The sequence below is a fragment of the Pseudophryne corroboree genome, chromosome 1 (assembly GCF_028390025.1).
Source record: "Pseudophryne corroboree isolate aPseCor3 chromosome 1, aPseCor3.hap2, whole genome shotgun sequence".
Lineage (NCBI taxonomy): Eukaryota > Metazoa > Chordata > Amphibia > Anura > Myobatrachidae > Pseudophryne > Pseudophryne corroboree.
In genome coordinates this window covers 609,856,967-609,874,090 of record NC_086444.1, presented here as the reverse complement: position 1 = coordinate 609,874,090, position 17,124 = coordinate 609,856,967, and the positions used below count along the sequence as shown (strand labels likewise).

At 46.0% G+C, this 17,124-nt stretch overlaps 1 protein-coding gene across 1 annotated transcript; it reads right to left on the bottom strand.

Moving 5' to 3' along the window:
* Nucleotides 1–375: 375 nt before the first annotated feature.
* LOC134902353 (serine protease ami-like) lies at nucleotides 376–16,489 on the bottom strand. Its single transcript, XM_063914381.1, has 5 exons — nucleotides 16,385–16,489; nucleotides 12,256–12,412; nucleotides 11,983–12,118; nucleotides 3,127–3,384; nucleotides 376–1,650 (listed from the first exon to the last, which is right to left on the bottom strand). Exons 1-5 carry the CDS (start codon nucleotides 16,440–16,442, stop codon nucleotides 1,399–1,401), a joined length of 861 nt encoding a protein of 286 aa, XP_063770451.1. The 5' UTR covers nucleotides 16,443–16,489; the 3' UTR covers nucleotides 376–1,398.
* Nucleotides 16,490–17,124: the final 635 nt, after the last annotated feature.

The following is a 17,124-nucleotide window of genomic DNA, read 5'->3' as shown; positions in this document are numbered from 1 at the left end:
TTTGTGTTACAAAATAGTTTTTTTTTTCCTGTTCTGCCACTGGGACGACATTTAGGATAGCACCAGCAGTGTCAGTGTGCGGGTACGGGTGGGTACTGCGTACCCTTAAGAATTTAGCTGTGGGTATGCCGTACCCACACCGACGGGCCGCCGCTCCGTCCCACCCTCCCTCTGCTGCTCACCGCCGCTCCCACTGATGTGAGGGGAGGAGAGCGCAGCCTGCGCCTCTCCTGCCCCTCTGTGTCTCTGTTCAATTCAGCGCAACCCGTGAGCCAATCAGAGCCAAGGCTGCCAGACTGCGAGCTTTGATTGGCTCACGGATCGGGGCTGAATTGAACTGAGACACCCGCAGGTGACTGAGGGGAAGGAGAGGCGCAGGCTGCGCTCTCCTCTCCTCACACCGACACACACACACAGGACAGCAGCAGCGGTGAGCAGCAGGGGAAGGTGGGGGGGGGGGGATTCATGTATACCTGGCACTGGGGGCATATCTGGCACTGGGGGGCATGTATACCTGGCACTGGGAGCATATCTGGCACTGGGGGATATCTGGCACTTGGGGCATATCTGGCACTGGGGGCGGACATGTGTATCTGGCACTGGGGGCATAACTGGCACTGCGGGGACATGTGTATCTGGCACTGGGGGGACATGTGTATCTAGCACTGTGGCCATATCTGGCACTGCGGGACATGTGTATCTGGCACTGGGGGCATATCTGACACTGAGGGCATATCTGGCACTGGGGGGGACATGTGTATCTGGCACTGGGGGCATTTCTGAATCTGGCACTGGGGGCATATCTGGCACTGTGGGGGAACTTCTGTATCTGGCACTGGGGGGCAATGTATATCTGACACAGTGGGGGCATTTGTGTATCTGGCACTGTGGGGTAATGTGTATCTGGCACTGTGAGGCAATGTATATCTGGCACTGTGAGGCAATGTATATCTGGCACTGTGAGGCAATGTATATCTGGCACTGTGAGGCAATGTATATCTGGCACTGTGAGGCAATGTATATCTGGCACTGTGAGGCAATGTATATCTGGCACTGTGAGGCAATGTATATCTGGCACTGTGAGGCAATGTATATCTGGCACTGTGAGGCAATGTATATCTGGCACTGTGAGGCAATGTATATCTGGCACTGTGAGGCAATGTATATCTGGCACTGTGAGGCAATGTATATCTGGCACTGTGAGGCAACGTGTATCTGGCACTGTGAGGCAACGTGTATCTGGCACTGTGAGGCAACGTGTATCTGGCACTGTGAGGCAACGTGTATCTGGCACTGTGAGGCAACGTGTATCTGGCACTGTGAGGCAACGTGTATCTGGCACTGTGAGGCAACGTGTATCTGGCACTCTGGGGCAACGTGTATCTGGCACTATTGGGGTCATATGTGTATCACGCCCCCATTTTCATTGGCCTGTAAGACATTTTTTCTACTTGCACCATTGGATAGCACTGCTGTTGCTTCTGCTGTTCTGGGCAGGGTGGCATTAAGCATGGTGTTATAAATCCAGTCTTTGTAGGGAAAAATGCGAGTGTAGATGCCAGGCCGTTTGGCATTGCCACAGACGCTAAAACCAGTAGACACTATTCCTTCTGCTACTCCATCGCATACTAAAGGTCCACCGGAGTCCCCCTGATGGATGGAAAAAGTAAGAATTATTACCATTATATATCCACACTGTATATACTACCTAAGCCTGTTTGCCTCTTCCTTAGGTGACAGTGGAGTTGGCATTTTATCACTTGACATTTGAGTCCTAATGGAGAAAGAGCGCTATATAAATTAAATTATTATTATTATTATTATTATTATTATTTTCCACACAAAAGAAAATGGGGCAACTACATGTGAGGTGATTAATCTTTTTTTCATGTACCTGCATCTGGGTTGACAGCTAAATGCATAGTACAGTCCATGTTTACAAACATACTCAGTTACATAGTCTTCTGAAATATGGCACTGGTGCTAGAGTCTCGGTCACTTTCTGTGCATACTCCATATCTCTTCTGTGTATGCGCCAAGTGCCTAATTCAGATGCAGTCGCAAAGCGGCTATTGTACACATATCGGTCGATATTATCTTACAGCACATGCATCTGAGCCACAGTGCACACATGCAGCTAGTGAACTGTGATTGTGAGTAATTAGTTGCAAAGTGAGTGACAGGAAGACTGAGCTTGCGGGTGGTAGCAGCAGACCCTCCAACATGACCCGCCCCACTAGGTACAAAATGCTCTGTTTCTGGACTTCCCTCTTAATTTATGATTTCCATCACCTGTGTTGAACTAGATAAGATGTATAAGAAAGCTGTTTCTTCACAGGTGATGGCAATAATAAATTAAGAGGGAAGTCCAGAAACAGAGCATTTTGTACCTAGTGGGGCGGGTCATGTTGGAGGGTATGTAGCAGGTAGGGGTCGGGTAAACACAGGCATGTTACGGTCATTCAGACAGCGTCTTCCGGGCATGCGGAAATTAGCAGTCGTGATCTTACTTGTGATCGTCCCTGGAGAGCAGCTCAGCCTGCGTGTCTACAGAGGCACTCAGACTCTGCGCTATGACCCAATTTGCAATGATGGTACTGATGTATCAGCAATTATATGCCGTCAAATGGAAATGATGAGACAGCAGATGGTGTCCCTATACTCAAGTTATCTTCTGCCCATATTAGCATATAATTGCAACTGTGACAGCCATCGTAAGAGCAACCACATCTGAATTAGGCCTCATATCCCTTCTGTGCATTAGCCGTATCCCTTCTGTGCATGAGCCGTATCCCTTCTGTGCATGAGCCGTATCCCTTCTGTGCATGAGCCGTATCCCTTCTGTGCATGCGTCGTATCCCTTCTGTGAATGCTCTGTATTTCTAGGGGCCCTGAATATTTCGCACAGGCCCCTTCATGTAGTAAATGCACCCACATAGTTACATGTCCCATATGAAAGAAATTAGGTAATTTTGTTTTCCTTTACATTTCTAAAATCCTGGGCAGTGTGGTGGCAATACCAACTATCTGTCTGCCTAGTGTTGCAGAAAAGGTGTGGCAAAGTTCTAAGTGTAATATGTGACTCCCTGGAGGGGCTACTGACAGGTTACAAGTTTTCATACTCACATCACATGAATCCTTTTTACCCTCCCCTGCGCACATCAAGTTGGAAGTTATTTTATCCTGGTAGTAGGCTCGGCCATTACATATCTCATTGCTGATTATAGGGACCATGACCTCATGTAACATGACTGGCCTCCTTCCTGTGCGTGTTATCTTCCCCCAGCCAGCTACGCGGCATTTCGTACCACCAGGAATCACAATATCTTCAGTTTGGAATTGCAGAGGCTCCACTGTATTGCTGAGTGGAACCTTGGGTTTTACCTTAGTAAAAATGCAGTAAAAGCACAAGATTAATTCAATAGTGCCATTCTGGCTGATGTTGCGTTTGAACAAAAATGCCTTAAAAACTACAATTGTGTGAGTATGCAAAGTTGAATCTATTGCACGCTGTGTGTACTGCTGCACCAGATGCATATACCCCAGATTTACAGCAGAAGTTCATTATTTATTTTATGAAACAGACATTTATATTGTGCACACCACGGAGCTGACTCTTAGGGGTCTATTTACTAGGGTGGAGATAAAGTGGCCGGAGATAAACTACGAGCCAACCAGCTCCTAACTGTCATTTTTCAAACCCAGCCTGTGACATGGCAGTTAGGAGCTGATTGGCTGGTACTTTATCTCCGTCCACTTTATGTGCATCCAGGGCTTAGTAAATAGACCCCTGAGTCGCATGCAAAGTGGCTGTAGCTGCGAGCAACCATGGAGCCTGATTGTCTACCTTATGTTAATCTGACATTCTGTTTAAATATTGGGGGAAAGGGGGGGGGGGTTGTTCTGTGTGCAAGCGGAAACCCTTGCCGGCCATTGATGAAACACCCACCATCATAACCACCATCGTTGGTATGGCACTTGCACCAGCCGGGTGTAGTATGCGTGGCCGGCGGCCGGGATCCCAAGGGCCAGCATACCACACTGGGATCCTGACCGCCGGCATACCGACAGCTGGGCAAGCTTTAATGAGCCCCTTGCGGGCTCGCTGCGCTCGCCACACTATTTATTCTCTCTCCAGGGAGGCACCCCCAAGAGGGAGAATACGTGTCGGTATGCCGGCGGTCGGGATCCCGGGGCCGGTATGCTGGTCGCCAGGATCCCGGCCAGCGGTATACTGAAGACCACCCGTACCAGCCCCATGCTACTGTAGGTCCAAGAGTCACTGTAAGTCAGAAACAGGCTTCCCAACCCTATACACACCGCTCAGAGTCATATACAATGGAAAAAGAGTAACAGACCACAGTGCTGAACTATATATCATGCAACACTGTAACAAATATAAAATAGGAATGATATATCATAGTAACACGTTATGGCTGTTGTAGTGACTGTTGTACTGCTGAAGAGACATTTATACTCCATAATCTCTAGGCTACAGCCGGATCATCTAACCTGTTACAAGCTGGGACATTCCAGGACACAGTGCGCAGCCTCCTCCTTGGGTTGTTTTATTAAATCATTGTTACTACAGAGAAGGTTTCTCTTCCCCTATATGTGCATACATATAGTATGTATGAGGACTGGTATGCCTGTATAGAGACCGGAGTGTGAGATATCCAGATGGGGATCGCTACAGCACCGCTCCCAGAATATTGAATACTTGTACTTAACAAATGAGGGTTAAAAAGTCAGATTGGGACTATACAGTGGTGCTGTTTGTTGAAATATAGACACCTTGATGCGAATGTAACCAGGGGGATATATGTAAGTGTCTTAGCTTTGGGAATTCCCATGCTGTTGAAGCCAGTATTATCCAGGAAACTGTGATATGCACAGCAAATCGTGTAAGGCAGTTGTGTGGAAAAGAACCTGTTGTGATTTTATCCCATAAAGTGGCCACTAAGGAGAGGTTAGCCTTAGCTGCCACTAGAGATGAGCGCCTGAAATTTTTCGGGTTTTGCGTTTTGGTTTTGGGTTCGGTTCCGCGGCCGTGTTTTGGGTTCGACCGCGTTTTGGCAAAACCTCACCGAATTTTTTTTGTCGGATTCGGGTGTGTTTTGGATTCGGGTGTTTTTTTCAAAAAACCCTAAAAAACAGCTTAAATCATAGAATTTGGGGGTCATTTTGATCCCAAAGTATTATTAACCTCAAAAACCATAATTTCCACTCATTTTCAGTCTATTCTGAATACCTCACACCTCACAATATTATTTTTAGTCCTAAAATTTGCACCGAGGTCGCTGTGTGAGTAAGATAAGCGACCCTAGTGGCCGACACAAACACCGGGCCCATCTAGGAGTGGCACTGCAGTGTCACGCAGGATGTCCCTTCCAAAAAACCCTCCCCAAACAGCACATGACGCAAAGAAAAAAAGAGGCGCAATGAGGTAGCTGTGTGAGTAAGATTAGCGACCCTAGTGGCCGACACAAACACCGGGCCCATCTAGGAGTGGCACTGCAGTGTCACGCAGGATGTCCCTTCCAAAAAACCCTCCCCAAACAGCACATGACGCAAAGAAAAAAAGAGGCGCAATGAGGTAGCTGACTGTGTGAGTAAGATAAGCGACCCTAGTGGCCGACACAAACACCGGGCCCATCTAGGAGTGGCACTGCAGTGTCACGCAGGATGGCCCTTCCAAAAAACCCTCCCCAAACAGCACATGACGCAAAGAAAAAAAGAGGCGCAATGAGGTAGCTGACTGTGTGAGTAAGATAAGCGACCCTAGTGGCCGACACAAACACCGGGCCCATCTAGGAGTGGCACTGCAGTGTCACGCAGGATGGCCCTTCCAAAAAACCCTCCCCAAACAGCACATGACGCAAAGAAAAAAAGAGGCGCAATGAGGTAGCTGACTGTGTGAGTAAGATAAGCGACCCTAGTGGCCGACACAAACACCGGGCCCATCTAGGAGTGGCACTGCAGTGTCACGCAGGATGGCCCTTCCAAAAAAACCTCCCCAAACAGCACATGACGCAAAGAAAAATAAAAGAAAAAAGAGGTGCAAGATGGAATTGTCCTTGGGCCCTCCCACCCACCCTTATGTTGTATAAACAGGACATGCACACTTTAACCAACCCATCATTTCAGTGACAGGGTCTGCCACACGACTGTGACTGATATGACGGGTTGGTTTGGACCCCCCCCAAAAAAGAAGCAATTAATCTCTCCTTGCACAAACTGGCTCTACAGAGGCAAGATGTCCACCTCATCATCATCCTCCGATATATCACCGTGTACATCCCCCTCCTCACAGATTATCAATTCGTCCCCACTGGAATCCACCATCTCGGCTCCCTGTGTACTTTGTGGAGGCAATTGCTGCTGGTCAATGTCTCCGCGGAGGAATTGATTATAATTCATTTTAATGAACATCATCTTCTCCACATTTTCTGGATGTAACCTCGTACGCCGATTGCTGACAAGGTGAGCGGCGGCACTAAACACTCTTTCGGAGTACACACTTGTGGGAGGGCAACTTAGGTAGAATAAAGCCAGTTTGTGCAAGGGCCTCCAAATTGCCTCTTTTTCCTGCCAGTATAAGTACGGACTGTGTGACGTGCCTACTTGGATGCGGTCACTCATATAATCCTCCACCATTCTTTCAATGTTGAGAGAATCCTATGCAGTGACAGTAGACGACATGTCCGTAATCGTTGTCAGGTCCTTCAGTCCGGACCAGATGTCAGCATCAGCAGTCGCTCCAGACTGCCCTGCATCACCGCCAGCGGGTGGGCTCGGAATTCTGAGCCTTTTCCTCGCACCCCCAGTTGCGGGAGAATGTGAAGGAGGAGATGTTGACAGGTCGCGTTCCGCTTGACTTGACAATTTTGTCACCAGCAGGTCTTTCAACCCCAGCAGACTTGTGTCTGCCGGAAAGAGAGATCCAAGGTAGGCTTTAAATCTAGGATCGAGCACGGTGGCCAAAATGTAGTGCTCTGATTTCAACAGATTGACCACCCGTGAATCCTTGTTAAGCGAATTAAGGGCTCCATCCACAAGTCCCACATGCCTAGCGGAATCGCTCCGTGTTAGCTCCTCCTTCAATGTCTCCAGCTTCTTCTGCAAAAGCCTGATGAGGGGAATGACCTGACTCAGGCTGGCAGTGTCTGAACTGACTTCACGTGTGGCAAGTTCAAAGGGCATCAGAACCTTGCACAACGTTGAAATCATTCTCCACTGCGCTTGAGACAGGTGCATTCCACCTCCTATATCGTGCTCAATTGTATAGGCTTGAATGGCCTTTTGCTGCTCCTCCAACCTCTGAAGCATATAGAGGGTTGAATTCCACCTCGTTACCACTTCTTGCTTCAGATGATGGCAGGGCAGGTTCAGTAGTTTTTGGTGGTGCTCCAGTCTTCTGTACGTGGTGCCTGTACGCCGAAAGTGTCCCGCAATTCTTCTGGCCACCGACAGCATCTCTTGCACGCCCCTGTCGTTTTTAAAAAAATTCTGCACCACCAAATTCAAGGTATGTGCAAAACATGGGACGTGCTGGAATTTGCCCATATTTAATGCACACACAATATTGCTGGCGTTGTCCGATGCCACAAATCCACAGGAGAGTCCAATTGGGGTAAGCCATTCCGCGATGATCTTCCTCAGTTGCCGTAAGAGGTTTTCAGCTGTGTGCGTATTCTGGAAAGCGGTGATACAAAGCGTAGCCTGCCTAGGAAAGAGTTGGCGTTTGCGAGATGCTGCTACTGGTGCCGCCGCTGCTGTTCTTGCGGCGGGAGTCCATACATCTACCCAGTGGGCTGTCACAGTCATATAGTCCTGACCCTGCCCTGCTCCACTTGTCCACATGTCCGTGGTTAAGTGGACATTGGGTCCAGCTGCATTTTTTAGGACACTGGTGAGTCTTTTTCTGAGGTCCGTGTACATTTTCGGTATCGCCTGCCTAGAGAAGTGGAACCTAGATGGTATTTGGTAACGGGGGCACACTGCCTCAATAAATTGTCTAGTTCCCTGTGAACTAACGGCGGATACCGGACGCACGTCTAACACCAACATAGTTGTCAAGGCCTCAGTTATCCGCTTTGCAGCAGGATGACTGCTGTGATATTTCATCTTCCTCGCAAAGGACTGTTGAACAGTCAATTGCTTACTGGAAGTAGTACAAGTGGGCTTACGACTTCCCCTCTGGGATGACCATCGACTCCCAGCAGCAACAACAGCAGCGCCAGCAGCAGTAGGCGTTACACGCAAGGATGCATCGGAGGAATCCCAGGCAGGAGAGGACTCGTCAGAATTGCCAGTGACATGGCCTGCAGGACTATTGGCATTCCTGGGGAAGGAGGAAATTGACACTGAGGGAGTTGGTGGGGTGGTTTGCGTGAGCTTGGTTACAAGAGGAAGGGATTTACTGGTCAGTGGACTGCTTCCGCTGTCACCCAAAGTTTTTGAACTTGTCACTGACTTATTATGAATGCGCTGCAGGTGACGTATAAGGGAGGATGTTCCGAGGTGGTTAACGTCCTTACCCCTACTTATTACAGCTTGACAAAGGGAACACACGGCTTGACACCTGTTGTCCGCATTTCTGTTGAAATAGTTCCACACCGAAGAGCTGATTTTTTTGGTATTTTCACCAGGCATGTCAACGGCCATATTCCTCCCACGGACAACAGGTGTCTCCCCGGGTGCCTGACTTAAACAAACCACCTCACCATCAGAATCCTCCTGGTCAATTTCCTCCCCAGCGCCAGCAACACCCATATCCTCCTCATCCTGGTGTACTTCAACACTGACATCTTCAATCTGACTATCAGGAACTGGACTGCGGGTGCTCCTTCCAGCACTTGCAGGGGGCGTGCAAATGGTGGAAGGCGCATGCTCTTCACGTCCAGTGTTGGGAAGGTCAGGCATCGCAACCGACACAATTGGACTCTCCTTGTGGATTTGGGATTTCGAAGAACGCACAGTTCTTTGCGGTGCTACTGCTTTTGCCAGCTTGAGTCTTTTCATTTTTCTAGCGAGAGGCTGAGTGCCTCCATCCTCATGTGAAGCTGAACCACTAGCCATGAACATAGGCCAGGGCCTCAGCCGTTCCTTGCCACTCCGTGTGGTAAATGGCATATTGGCAAGTTTACGCTTCTCCTCCGACAATTTTATTTTAGGTTTTGGAGTCCTTTTTTTACTGATATTTGGTGTTTTGGATTTGACATGCTCTGTACTATGACATTGGGCATCGGCCTTGGCAGACGACGTTGCTGGCATTTCATCGTCTCGGCCATGACTAGTGGCAGCAGCTTCAGCACGAGGTGGAAGTGGATCTTGATCTTTCCCTAATTTTGGAACCTCAACATTTTTGTTCTCCATATTTTAATAGGCACAACTAAAAGGCACCTCAGGTAAACAATGGAGATGGATGGATACTAGTATACAATTATGAATGGACTGCCGAGTGCCGACACAGAGGTAGCCACAGCCGTGGACTACCGTACTGTACTGTGTCTGCTGCTAATATAGACTGGATGATAATGAGATGTAGTATGTATGTATAAAGAAGAAAGAATAAAAACCACGGGTAGGTGGTATACAATTATGGATGGACTGCCGAGTGCCGACACAGAGGTAGCTACAGCCGTGGACTACCGTACTGTACTGTGTCTGCTGCTAATATAGACTGGTTGATAATGAGATGTAGTATGTATGTATAAAGAAGAAAGAAAAAAAAAAACACGGGTAGGTGGTATACAATTATGGATGGACTGCCGAGTGCCGACACAGAGGTAGCTACAGCCGCGGACTACCGTACTGTACTGTGTCTGCTGCTAATATAGACTGGATGATAATGAGATGTAGTATGTATAAAGAAGAAAGAAAAAAAAAAACCACGGGTAGGTGGTATACATTTATGGATGGACTGCCGAGTGCCGACACAGAGGTTGCTACAGCCGTGGACTACCGTACTGTACTGTGTCTGCTGCTAATATAGACTGGTTGATAATGAGATGTAGTATGTATGTATAAAGAAGAAAGAAAAAAAAACCACGGGTAGGTGGTATACAATTATGGACTGACTGCCGAGTGCCGACACAGAGGTAGCTACAGCCGTGGACTACCGTACTGTACTGTGTCTGCTGCTAATATAGACTGGATGATAATGAGATGTAGTATGTATAAAGAAGAAAGAAAAAAAAAACCACGGGTAGGTGGTATACAATTATGGATGGACTGCCGAGTGCCGACACAGAGGTAGCTACAGCCGTGGACTACCGTACTGTACTGTGTCTGCTGCTAATATAGACTGGATGATAATGAGATGTAGTATGTATAAAGAAGAAAGAAAAAAAAAACCACGGGTAGGTGGTATACAATTATGGATGGACTGCCGAGTGCCGACACAGAGGTAGCTACAGCCGTGAACTACCGTACTGTGTCTGCTGCGACTGGATGATAAATAATGATATAAAAAATATATATATATCACTACTGCAGCCGGACAGGTATATATTATATAATGACGGACCTGCTGGACACTGTCTGTCAGCAGAATGAGTTTTTTATAGAATAAAAAAAAAAAACACCACACAAGTCACACGACGAGTGTTTAACTTTTTCAGGCAATCACAATATAGTATACTATACTGGTGGTCAGTGTGGTCAGGTCACTGGTCAGTCACACTGGCAGTGGCACTCCTGCCTGCAGCAAAAGTGTGCACTGTTTAATTTTAATAATATGTATGTACTCCTGGCTCCTGCTATAACCTATAACTGCTCCCCAGTCTCCCCCACAATTAAGCTGTGTGAGCACAGTCAGATATTATACATAGATGATGCAGCACACTGGGCTGAGCACAGATATGGTATGTGACTGAGTCACTGTGTATCGTTTTTTTCAGGCAGAGAACGGATTATATTAAATAAAACTGCACTGGTGGTCACTGGTCAGTCACTAGTAAACTCTGCACTCTCTAGTACTCCTAAGCTCCAGTAAATCAAGTGTCTCTGTCTCAATCTCACTCTCTCTCTTCTAATCTAAATGGAGAGGACGCCAGCCACGTCCTCTCCCTATCAATCTCAATGCACGTGTGAAAATGGCGGCGACGCGCGGCTCCTTATATAGAATCCGAGTCTCGCGATAGAATCCGAGCCTCGCGAGAATCCGACAGCGTCATGATGACGTTCGGGCGCGCTCGGGTTAACCGAGCAAGGCGGGAAGATCCGAGTCGCTCGGACCCGTGTAAAAAAACATGAAGTTCGGGCGGGTTCGGATTCCGAGGAACCGAACCCGCTCATCTCTAGCTGCCACCCCCCAAGTTAGCCATAGCCAACAGCCCTGGAGGGTTAGCCCTAGCCACCACCCCCTGGGGTGTTAGGGTAGGGGATGGGTAGGAATATTTGTCCCCTCCAATGTCAGGATCTTCAATTTCGGTCATGTGAATGCCAACATCCCGACCACCAGGATATACTATGTATTCCATCTTTGCAATGGTCTGCACCTATTCACAATTACATGAATACACCCTTACACTACTCAGTCTGTGTTTGCACGCCCCTTCTCTCACCCATCCCACATCTCCATTTATAAAGAGACACAAGTGTGACTACCATATCTACTTTCACATGCAGGGGTGCAGTGAGCGAGACTGGGCCCCGGTAATGCAGGGGTCATGGCTTCTCAAAAATAAATCATACTTACAAGGGGATGCTATTTATCCGTCAGCCAGGGGCAGATCCACGGGAGAATATGATCAGCTAATTTGTTGTTGTTGTTTAGCATAACATAATTATGGACAAATTTCCCGGAACAGTGGGCAAGTTTGATGCCCCCCCCCCCCCCCACGCACATTTGCCAATATCCACACACCCCCGCGCAATCGTCCAATTCGCACTGAATGGCATCATCGTGGCCCCGCACCCTGCCTTGCAATGCTGGTAATGTTGGCAGGTATGACAAAGCTCCACTATAATTCTTACCTTCAGCAGAAGTAGGTCGTTGTGTCTGGTAGTTCTGTTATACAGCGGGTGAGTGACTTGCATTTCAATATCATAAGCAAATTTAGAAGATTCGGATAGAGAGTTAGTCCCCACGACAGCACGAGTGTTATTATTACTGGAAGAGAAACATTATTTATTCTGTGTTCATCGATTATGGATAATGTGTTTATATGTAACTCTATGATGTATATTATGATATGTATAGATGTATCACTCACTGTATTTTATATTATAACATGATGAGATGTTTACCTGTCAATGGCACAATGTGCTGCACTAAGCACCCACTCATCAGAGATTAGCAGTCCCCCACATTGGTGGGTTCCATTCACCTGCAGTGACACCATATATGGTCTACTATGTAATGCAGATTCCTCCCCACCCAAGATTCGTCCTCGGGGGCGGCAGTCTATGAGGAAAAAAGAAAAATTAAAGTATCACATGTAAACACAGATAACAACAACAATAACAACCTATGGGGCAGATGTACTAACCTGGAGAAGGCATAAGGAAGTGATAAACCAGTGATGTGTGCAAGGTGATAAACACACCAGCCAATCAGCTCCCATATGTAAATTAACAGGTAGGAGCTGATTGGCTGGTGCATTATCACCTTGCACTTAACACTGCTTTATCACTTCTTTATGCCTTCTCCAGGTTAATACATCTGCCCCTATGTTTGGGGTACTGACTTAAATATAGACCCCCACTGTGCTAAAAGTACCAGCACAGGTGTCACAAGCACAGAACCATTTATAGTCCGTTTCTGAATAAACAGGTGTGTATCATACAAAAACGTGTGATTAATTATATGTAAAATTATTCTATTTGCATAGGTACAGTGTAAAGAACTTAGATGTGTATGCATTAACAAATAACAAAAAACCCTGTATATAATAAATTTAGTATAAATGAATAAATAAGCAGCACAAAGGCATATTTGTTAAATTGCAGCCTCACAAAGCCACAAAGCTGGGGCCAGTGTTCCCCTTGTTTGTATGTCTGGGTGCTCCCGTTATCTCTCACACTGGTGTAGGTAAATGTAAGCATCTGTGTGGTAGATAATGTAGACTATGGCAATCAGGCAGGGAATGATGTGAATGATTAAACATTATCTGTAAATATATTGCCACAATACAAATAAAGGTTAATTATAAAGTTAATAACATGATCAAATTTTTTTTTTTTTTGAGGAAGGGGGGGGGGGGGATGAGAATGAATAACAATTTTGATTGCTGTAATAACCTGGCCTAGAGCTGCTCCCACCGATTGTTGAGCTATTTATCAAAAAACTCCTCTACCAATTTTGTAACCTGTAATTGTACTGTAGTAACCATGTAGGACCACTTTGGCTTCCATAGGCTGTTATGCAACACAAGCAATTAAAAAAAAACCAGGCATTTTCACTGATACAAATGTAATGCGAGTCTGAGAAGTTAGGCTAGATCAGTGCCCTGTCAAGTGTTAAAGAACAGGGGCAACCTGTGGCACTCCAACTGCTGTGGAACTACACATCCCATCATGCATTGTCACAGTTTTGCAGGACATGGTGGGTTGTGTACGTACATAGCAGCTGCAGTGCCAGTGGCGCACCCAGGGGGGGTTTCCGAGTACCCAGAAACCCCCCTCCACTAAAAAAAAAAAAAAAATTTTTTTTTTTTTTTTTTTTTTTTTTAGCTGCATGAGTATTATTAATGACTGTCTAGCGTCCTCTGCAGCCTGCTGTCTTCCTGGTGGCACTTGCAAGTGCAATAAAAGTTTATTTTAATTATAGTACATATATATCCATGTGCCTACATATATATACATACACACACATGATATATATATATATATATATATATATATACACACATGTGTATATATATGTGTACTGTATGTGTGTGTATATATATATGCATGTTTAATATGCTATGCATATGTGTATATGGGTTCACTACGATCTCCCGGCGACCAGCATACCGGCGCCGGGAGGCCGGCCGCCGGCTTACCAACAGTGTGCCGAGCGCAAATGAGCCCCTTGCGGGCTCGCTGCGCTCGCCGCGCTACGCACGCCACACTATTCTATTCTCCCTCCAGGGGGGGCGTGGACCTCCACGAGGGAGAATAAGTGTCGGTATGCCGGCGGTCAGGCTCCCGGCGCCGGTATGCTGGTCGCCGGGAGCCCGACCGCCGGCATACTGAATACCACCCGTGTATATGTATGTGTGTGTGTGTATGTATATATATATATATATATATATATATATATATATATATATATATAGATAGAGATACATATATATATATATATATATATATATATATACAGAGAGAGAGAGAGATAGATAGATAGATAGATAGATATATATATATATATATATCTATCTATCTATCTATATACACACACACACAGACACACTAGTTTTACGGACCCAGCATATACTGGGTCACCTCAGTCCCCACCCCCGTGATTGGCTCCGCCCAGTTCTGGAAACCCCCCCATGCAAATCCTGCGTTTGCCACTGAGTGCTAAGGTCTAGTTTTAAGACACTTGCTAACGTTAAGACTATATAAGGTCTTAGCATTTAAATAAAGTTGTTGGCTTTTTTTTCCAATTTTATTTAGGCCTATTTTTATTTTAAGCAGAGAGCTTATTATTCTGTTTAAGCAAGGGATTATTTATTGTCTCCTCTATCTATAAAGTTTACCTAGAGTGTAATGCGATTGACAGCTTATTATGTGCAGGAGCAGCAATAGAAATCTTGTATCTTGTAACCCGGTACACCCGCATATTTGGGGGCCCCCAATCAGGTATAGGCCAGTCGCTTGAGGTCTGCCTTACCTAGTGTCACATTGTCTTACACAGTGTCTCTCTCCAGCCCTACAGTGTCTTTCCGGGCTCACAATGTCTCTCCAGCTCCCTTCTGTCTCCCCAGTCCCCACATCCCTCGGATAGTTGATTTACCGTCTTCTGGCTACTCCTCTTCCTGCACACAGCTCATCTGCTTTTCAGGAATCAGCGGAGTGGTGTATTGTCCCAATAAACGAAAACCTTGGGGGCCTGGTACAAATATGCCCCTAGTTCTCCCTGTCGCAAAGCCTGGTTGTGTGTGCCCAGGGAGAATGCCCTATTTATAAAATAGTACTGACTATGGTTATGGCGGGATCAGTACTAAATCCCGCTGGACGGGATCCCGGCGGTCGAAATACTGACGCCGGAATCCCGACCACACAATCCCGACAGGGGTGGCGAGCGGAAAGTGGCCCCTTGCGGGCTCGCTTCGCTCGCCACGCTGTGGGCACGGTGCCTCGCTACACTCGACACACTATGATATTCTCCCTCTATGGGTGTTGTGAACAACCACGGAGGGAGAATATGTCGGGATTGTGCTGGTCGGGATTCCAGCGTCGATATTTCGACCGCCGGGATCCCGTCCAGCGGGATCTTGACCGCCTCCCGTTATGGCATGTGTTGGTGATTTTTGTAGCTGAATTTATGACAGTGTATATCCTAAATATGTGAGTAAATGGAGAGTACAAATATCACAACAACCTCTCAGTAATATATTAATAACAGAGTGGCAAATACAGTGGAAAATAAGGGTAGCATATGAAAAGGATCTGAATACTGCACTGAGGCCTTATCTATAATGACCGTGACAACTCTTCTCCCAGCTTTGTCAGCAACATCCAACTGCCACTCTGCTAATAATTAAATTGGAAGAAGATATATGCCAAAAGAGTTGGGTGAGCCACTGTGTGTACAGTTTTTTTTATTTTTCAGCCATAATTTATCACTGTGTAGCCACATGGGATGATAACACATTAAAGTACTGATTCTGAATGATGTGTGGAAACTGCTGACATAATCTTCTTGATTAGACTGAATGTTTAAGATGAATATGTAATTAGCCTCTATCATGCCTTATTTCTTAATTGAAAATAGGCTTCAAGTAATATGACTTAAACTGTATTGCACATTGAAGCAGGTAAGTACATTATTTTAGAGCGCTGCTGTAGAATTTGTGACATACTTGCCTACCTGACCCTCTCCATGAGGGAGAAAATGCTCTGTTCCTGGACTTTCCTGGTTATGTAGGATTGCCATCACCTGTGGTGAGCTAGTTAATTGATAAGAAAGGTGTTTCACCACCGGTGATGGCAATCATATATTACCAGGAAAGTCCAGGAACAGAGCATTTTCTCCCTCATGGAGAGGGTCAGGTAGGCAAGTATAATTTTGTTATGCCCTATTCTATCAATACACACATAGGGATCTGAGTCATTATGTGACTAGAACTTGAAACCCCAATATACTGTATTATACAACTGCTGTTAGATACTAGAATACTCCTTATTATCATTTGGATGATGATGATGGTGATGATGTTACACTTACCATTAGATGTGATACAAAGTACAACTACCAAAGCAGATAAAAGGTATGTCGCCGTCATGTTGGATACCAAGTGTGATTCCCTGAGCTTTCCTTCTATGGATATATAAGGCTGAATTTGCTCCCCCACCTAATTAAACACCTCCCTGTGCTGACATAGTATAATCTGCTATATAAACAGGAAACATGCAAACAATAGCAAAGGTTTCTGCAGAACACTTATGGAGGCAAGTAAAGTTCACTTAAAGTGCAGAGAATGATACTGACATCCCTGCTCTACAGAACAACAGCCAAGTACAGAAATACACAGAGAATACATAAAAAGGGGGGAAATGCTGTTGCAGAAATAAATGTACAGTATAGCTGAACTTATAAGCATATCTTTCCATTTTTTTCAGTTTCCATATCTGAACATGTAGAGTTGGAAAAAAATAGTTTGTGCCCCCCAACCAATTGTTTTTTCTACTGTAAATGAGAACCATAAATTCTTACACATATGTCGCTATGGCGATTGGGGCGCATTTTGCGCTTACTACTTCTTACACTTTAGTTTAGAGCAGTGGTTCTCAAACTCGGTCCTCAGGACCCCACACAGTGCATGTTTTGCAGGTAACCCAGCAGGTGCACAGGTGTATTAATTAGTCACTGACACATTTTAAAAGATCCACAGGTGGAGCTAATTATTTCACTTGTGATCTGTGAGGAGACCTGCAAAACATGCACCGTGTGGGGTCCTGAGGACC